The sequence below is a fragment of the Mandrillus leucophaeus genome, unplaced genomic scaffold, assembly GCF_000951045.1.
Source record: "Mandrillus leucophaeus isolate KB7577 unplaced genomic scaffold, Mleu.le_1.0 Scaffold1114, whole genome shotgun sequence".
Lineage (NCBI taxonomy): Eukaryota > Metazoa > Chordata > Mammalia > Primates > Cercopithecidae > Mandrillus > Mandrillus leucophaeus.
In genome coordinates, this window is record NW_012099366.1 from 260,320 (window position 1) to 267,671 (window position 7,352).

Genomic DNA, 7,352 nt, shown 5'->3' on the forward strand with positions numbered 1-7,352 from the left:
GCTAATTTTTATATCTTCTTTTTTTTCTTTTGGTGGAGGGAGGTGGGGACAGTCTGGCTGTGTCGCCCAGGCTAGAGTGCAGTGGTGTGATGGCTCACTGCAACCTCCACCTCCTGAGTTCAAGCAATTATCCTGACTCAGCCTCCCGAGTAGCTGGGACTACGGGTGCCCGCCACCACGCCTGGCTAATTTTTGTATATTTAGGAGAGATGGGGTTTCACCATGTTGGCCAGGCTGGTCTCGAACTCCTGACCTCAAGTGATCCACCCACCTCAGCCTCCCAAAGTGCTGGGAGTACATGCATGAACAACCATGACCGGCCTAATTTTTGTATTTTTATTAGAAATGGGGTTTCACTATTTTGGGCAGGTTGGTCTGGAACTCCTGACCTCAGGCGATCTGACCACCTCCTTTTGTTAATTTTTAATTTTTTTTTCTTTAGGAGCAACTCTATTAACGGACCTATTTCATTACATCAAACTAAAATCTGCTTTATGTTTACCTTGTATTCTTCAGAATCTTACAGTCTAAGAGGCCAAAGGGATAATCTAATCCAGTGGTTCTCAAAGTGCAGTCCTGGACTAACAACATCAGTGTCACTAGGAAACTGTTAAATATGCAAATTGGGCTGGGTGTGGTGACACAAGCCTATAATCCTAGCACTTTGGGAGACTGAGGTGGGAGGACTGGTTGAGCTCAGGAGCTCAAGACCAGCCTGGGCAACACCTCCCACCCCCAACCCCACCAACATCTCTATTTAAAAAAAAAAAAAAAAGAAAAGAAAGAAAGAAAAAGAAAAAAGATATGCAAATTGTATGCTCCAACTCCAAAACTTCTGAATCAGAAACTCTGTTGGTGGGGCCCTGCAATGGAGTTTTAACACACTATCCAGGTAATTCTGATATAGCCTAAAGTTTGAGAACCACAGATTTTATCCAAACCCCTCACTAAGGTGATTTGCTTAAAGGAACAAGGTTTCTTAGAAGTGACCATGCTAGGCCGGGTGCGGTGGCTCACGCCTGTAATTCCAGCACTTTAAGAGGCTGAGGTGGGCAGATCACAAGTTCAGGAGATCGAGACCATCCTGGCGAACAAAGCGGAACCCTCTACTAAAAATACAAAAAATTAGCTGGGGGTGGTGGCAGGCGCCTGTAATCCCAGCTACTCAGGAGACTGAGGCAGGAGAATGGCATGAACCCGGCAGGAAGAGCTTGTAGTAAGCCGAGATCGCGCCACTGCACTCCAGCCTGGGCAACAGAGCAAGACTCCGTCTCAGAAAAAAAAAAAAAAAAAAAAAGAAGTGGCCATGCTAGGCTATCAACCCCAAGTCCAATTCATCTAATACTTATCCTATGCTGTCCCACTATGAGTCCTGGTTCTTAACTCTGGGGTAAGAAAGCATAAACCAAACTTCTATTTCATAACAATAACCCTTCAATTATAGTATCTCCCTTTCCCTACTATCATTTTCTGTTCCCTGAGTTCCAGCAACATTGTGTCATGTGCTTTATATTTTATCTTATCCTGTTAAAAGTTGTCAGTTTGAATGGAGCACAGCCCTCCTGGTAGGCAGTAGAAGCCAAAAGAATTACAGACCAGGCTGGGCGCAGTGGCTCACCACTGTAATCCCAGCACCTTGGGAGGCTGAGGCGGGTGGATCAGGAGGTCAGGAGTTAGAGACCAGCCTGACCAACATGGTGAAAACCCGTCTCTACTAAAAACACAAAACTAGCCAGGCATGGTGGGGCACCTATAATCCCAGCTACTCAGGAGGCTGAGGGAGGAGAATCTATTGAATCCAGGAGGCCAAGGTTGCAGAGAGCCAATACAGTGGCACTGCACTCGGCCTGAGCGACAGAGTGAGACTCGGTCTCCAAAAAAAAAAAAAATTACACACCAAATTCCTTAAGTTGATTGGAATTATATAGAACTAATTAATGCATTTCTCATGTATCTTATCTACTCTGTCATTTGTCTCCTTTTGCATTTAAAGGAAATATTATTCAACACATCCATATAATCAGTTTCCCTACCCTGATATCAAGGGTCAGTCAATACCATATATCCCACAAACTGATGACTTCTGATATACTGTACATAAATATGTAAAGGTGAGCAAGGCACCATAAAGTATGAGTAAACCCAAAAATATATGCAGTAAGTTTAAAGAAAGAAAAAGGGAAGCAGAGTAAAGATTAAGTCAATCCTTTCATTGACACATCAACAGCAAAAGCAAAAATAACCCAAGGAAGTTATTTGTTAAACCTTAAAAATAATAATGTATTATTACATTTATTCTTACATTATTAGATAAAATAATTTGTTTGTACCAGAGAGAGCCTTGAAAAACTTCAATTTATCAGAAATTCACATTTAAAAAAAGAGATACTAGAACAAGCTACTAATTAAGTCCTTACCAGGCCTGGTGTGATATCTTCATCACTGTCTCCATCCTGACTACTTTCCACATCAACACTGAGATTCATCGCATCTGCCGTTCTCTTGGGCTGTAGCTTGTTACTTTCAGTATGAACAGCTGAGGCTGAATTTTGCAGCGTGGATTCAGACTTAGAAGATGTGGTTTTCATCTTTGGAGGTATAATCCTTCTGCAAGTTTTCTTTATTTTAGTCTTCTTACACGCAACTTCATTGTTAGAATTCTTTTCTAATAGGGATTTGGGGCACATAAGCTGGTCTAGCTGATAATTACTGAGTGAAAAGGGGGCAAGATAGACCTTAGCTGTCTTTATTAAAACTGTAGTCTCTACTGGTCTCAGAGACACATAAGCGATGTTTTGATTTTCTTTATATTCATTTACCTATTCAGATCAATAAAAGAAAAGAGAGTATTAGAATTCCAAGTCCTGTGCCTTTTCTTACAGGATCCCCAGCAGATCTAATAATTCCCATTTCACAATGACAATATAAATCCAAATTGATGCCAGGTGCGGTGGCTTACGCCTGTAATCCCAGCACTTTGGGAGGCTGAGGCAGGGCCTGAGGTCAGGAGTTCAAGATTAGCCTGGCCAACATGATGAAACCCCGTCTTTACTAAAAGTAAAAAATTAGCCGGGCGCGGTTACTTGCTTGTAATCCCAGTTACTCAGGAGGCTGAAGCAGAATTGCTTGAACCCAGGAGGCAGAGGTTGCAGTGAGCCGAGATCGCGCCATTGCACTCCAGCCTGGGCAACAAGAGTGAGACTCCGTCTCAAAAAAAAAAAAAAAAAAAAATCGCTTATGTGTCTCTGAGACCAGTAGAGACTACAGTTTTAATAAAAACAGCTAAGGCCTATCTTGCCCCCTTTTCACTCAGTAATTACCAGCTAGACCAGCTTATGTGCCCCAGATCCCTATTAGAAAAGAATTCTAACAATGAAGTTGCATGTAAGAAGACTAAAATAAAGAAAACTTGCAGAAGGACTCAAATTCTTTAGGGAAGTCCTGGGGCTGAACTGACATTTTTACCTCAGACTGCTGATTTTGATTCAGGTGGTACTGGGATCTCTCTCTGAAAAACATTGGCAGGCCGGGAGCGGTGACTAACACCTGTAATCCCAACACTTTGAGAGGCCGAGAGGAGTAGATCACTCGGGCCCAGGAGTTCCAAACCAGCCTGGGCAACATAGTGAGACCCCATCTCTACAAAAAATACAAAAATTAGCCCGGCGTGGTGTTGTACATCTGTAGTCCCCGCTACTCGGAAGGCAGGGGTGGGAAAATGGCTTGAACCTAGAAGGATGAGGCCACAGTGAGCCGTGGTCGTGCAGCACTCCAGCCTGAGCGACAGGGCAAGACCCTGTCTCTTTTATAAATAAAAATAAAATAAGATTCTGGCTATTCTTCTCTTTAAGTTTCCTTCTACCCAAAACTGTTTCCTTAGTTTCTTAATTGGGTCCCACACTGTTCTTGCCTGAGCCTTGTCCAGTTTCATTTCTTCTCCCACTCAAGGCCCAGTTGTAGAACACAGGTGAAGTAATTTGGGTTAATCACATTAACAGCAACTTCAAGGCCCTCCATGACTCAAAAATTACTGATAAAACCAAACTTTTCATGGTGTCCTGTATAATGTATACTGTTTCTGGACTTCAGAACTTTGTTCCTGCTGTCCCTTGTCTCCTCCGCAGTTATAAAGTCCTTTCTAATGTGAAATGTGCCCTGACTTTCCAATTAGCATATATACATATATATACATACATATTTTTTTTTTTTTAACACAACCCAGCTTGTAAATTGGCACTGCTTCTGTTATTATCCTGTAAGTCCTTAAAGAGTTCTTAAATAGGCCAGCCGCCGTGGCTTACATCTGTAGTCCCAGCACTTTGGGGAGGCCAAGGTAGGTGGATCATCTGAGGTCAGGAGTTCAAGACCAGCCTGGGCAACATGGTGAAACCCCACCTCTACTAAAAATACAAAAATTAGCCGGGAGTGGTGGCACACGCCACCACTCAGCACTGTGGGAGGCCGGAGTGAGATCATCTCTTGGGCCTGGCCAACATGGTCAAACCTCATCTCTACTAAAAATACAAAAATCAGCAGGGCATGGTGGTGGGCGCCTGTAATCCCAGCTACTCAGAAGGCTGAGGCACGAGAATCGCTTAAACCCGGGAGGTGGAGACTGCAGTAAGCCAAGATCGAGCCACTGCACTCCAACCTGGGTGACAGAAGAAGACCCTGTCTCAAAATAATAATAATTACTTAGATATTTAAATACAAACGTTTTCCAATCAGGAATATATTCTAATAGGTATTTTCTAGAAACTGGAAAAACCTGAAAGCCTAAAAGTGGAGTTTTGGGATTTCAGGCAGGTAATGTCCCAGGCACCTTAAGAGATTTTTTTTTTTTTTTTTTTTTTTTTGGTCACTGGCCTAAATCAGCACCACCTGCCCTGTGACACCAAACACTGCACCACAGCCCACCCTGGCCTCTTGAACTGAGCTAATCGGATACTACTGGCAAGATTTTTATTCCATCAAACTCTACTTCTTCTGAGCTTTCAACAAGCCAAACAGTAACTCACTGTCGCCTGAGTTTCTTGTTCACTATACCGTTCTTGGCTTCAAACCAAGCTAACACGTAAAATCTTTCATTGGAACCTTCCTCACCGCAGGGTCCTAACAGCAAAGCCCAAAAGAAGCAAAATTTCCCTCCAAAAGCAGCTTCCAAATTCTGCAACGTAGAGAACACGCGGGCAGCCGATGAGCATGCGCAGAAACACACTCAACGTCCTAGCTGTGGGCGCCCAAACGTCCTCCACCATCCCACAATCCTCTCGTCACGTATTTCCGGTTTATCTAGCTCAGCCGTAAGTAGTTTCTCTATCAGTCGCGCAGCTGTGTTCGTGGACTTAGGTGGAAGGAATTTCTTCTCTTCGTTGAGGTTGTTGGTGTTCACTGTTTGGAATTAGTCAAGTTTCGGGAATCACCGTCGCTGCTATCAACATGTCGGTCCCAAGCGCTCTCATGAAGCAACCGCCCATTCAGTCTACGGCTGGGGCCGTCCCAGTTCGCAATGAGAAAGGTACGGTACTGACACCCTCTTCCCAGTCGAATTTTAACCCCTTTCGGCCCCAGCAACCTCCAGACCTCTGGGACACACCACTCCAACCCCTCCAGCTCTTAAGATCTGGCTCCCAGATTCTTGGACCTTTCCACCCCCATCCCCTTGCATCCAATCTTGTTCCTGTGGCCTGCTTTCATATTCAGCAAGCACCTCTCGTAGCCTCCACAAATTCCTTAGACTTGTGTTACATATATATAATGTATATTACATATATTAAAATATTCGTTACTTAGGAAATTAAGTATATATCAGAATATATATGTTTAATACATGTATTCTAGAATATATGATTTTGTTCTAATATATATGATTAGAATATATCACTAATTACATATAAATACTAGAATATATGTATTATTAGTCTAATAATTACTAAGGAACTAAGTATATATAAATCTAATAATTAGGAACTTAAGTATATAGCAGAATATAGCAGAATATATACATAATATCAGACTAGATAGATAGAGACTGCTTGTTGGCAGGGCATTGTGCGGGATACGGTCCCTTTTTTGCTGTCCATAGAAGTCTACTTATGCTGCCCAGGCTGGACTCGAACTCCTGGGGCTCAGGCTATCCTCCTGCCTCAGCCTCCCAAGTAGACGCCACCGTGTCTAGTCTCAACATGGCTTTTAAGAATTATCTTTTCATCCCTATACATCTAATTCATTCATCTTAACAGCTTATGAATTCCATTGTATAAAATAAAGTGTAATCCACAGTTTATTCCCTATTGAGGGGCAGGTGGTTGTCCGGTTGTTTAAAAAAGTGCTGCGGCCAGGCATGGTGTCTCCTGCCCGTAAACCCAGCACTTTGGGAGGCTGAGGCGGGCAGAACACCTGAGGTCAGGAGTTCGAGACCAGCCTGATCAACATGGTGAAACCCCGTCTCTAATAAAAATATAAAAAATTAGCCATGTATGATGGTGGGTGCCTGTAATCCCAGCTACTTAGGAATCAGAGACAGGAGAATTGCTTGAACCCGGGAGGTGGAGGTCGCAGTGAGCAGAGATCACACCATTGCACTCCAGCCTGGGCCACAGTGTGAGACTCTGTCTCAAAAAAGGAAAAAAAAAAACAGTTCTGCATTTGTCATTCTGTAGCCAATACTAGCATTATTTAGTACCTGCTGCCAATTGCTCCTCAAAGTAAGTTGTAAGAACATAAGAATTTGTGGAGCACAGTGGCTCACACCTGTAATCCCAGCACTTTGGGAGGCTGAGGCAGGAGGCTCACTTGAGGCCAGGAGTTCAAGACCAGCTTGAGCAACATAGCAAGACCCCCCCCCCATCTCTACAGAAAAAATTAAAAATTAAGGCCCAGCTTGGTGGCTCACGCCTGTAATCCCAGCACTTTGGGAGGCTGAGGCAGGTGGATCACCTGAGGTCAGGAGTTCAAGATTAGCCTGGCCAACATGGTGAAACCCTGTCTCTACTAAAAATACAAAAATTAGCCGGGTGTGATGGCACACGCCTGTAATCCCAGCTGCTTGGAAGGCTGAGACAGGAGAATCACTTGAACCTGGGAGGCAGAGGTTGCAATGAGCTAAGATCACGCCACTGCACTCCATCCTGACCGACACAGCAAGACTCCATCTCAAAAAAGAAAAGAAAGAAAACAAACTTCGAGAACCTAAGAGCTTTATTTCCCATATATTCATCATCTACACACTTGGTTATACCAAATTTTTACATTTTTTGCCCAATCTGACAGTTGTTGAAATGGTATGTCATTATTCTAATTTGCATTCCCCGATCACTAGTGATGCTGGGCCTTTTTTTTTTTTTTTTTTT

General features: G+C 43.3%; 2 protein-coding genes across 2 annotated transcripts in view; one reads left to right on the forward strand and one right to left on the reverse strand.

Annotated features, from left to right (window-relative positions):
• WDR76 (WD repeat domain 76) overlaps positions 1–2,815 on the reverse strand; it is a 46,156-nt gene extending 43,341 nt beyond the window's left edge. The window contains 1 exon segment of the mRNA XM_011993818.1: positions 2,418–2,815. Coding sequence (XP_011849208.1) covers positions 2,418–2,687 — 270 coding nt within the window. The 5' untranslated portion in view covers positions 2,688–2,815.
• Positions 2,816–5,206: 2,391 nt separating this feature from the next.
• MFAP1 (microfibrillar-associated protein 1) overlaps positions 5,207–7,352 on the forward strand; it is a 19,946-nt gene continuing 17,800 nt past the window's right edge. The window contains exon 1 of the mRNA XM_011993831.1: positions 5,207–5,518. Coding sequence (XP_011849221.1) covers positions 5,440–5,518 — 79 coding nt within the window. The 5' untranslated portion in view covers positions 5,207–5,439. The remainder of the gene's footprint in view (positions 5,519–7,352) is intronic.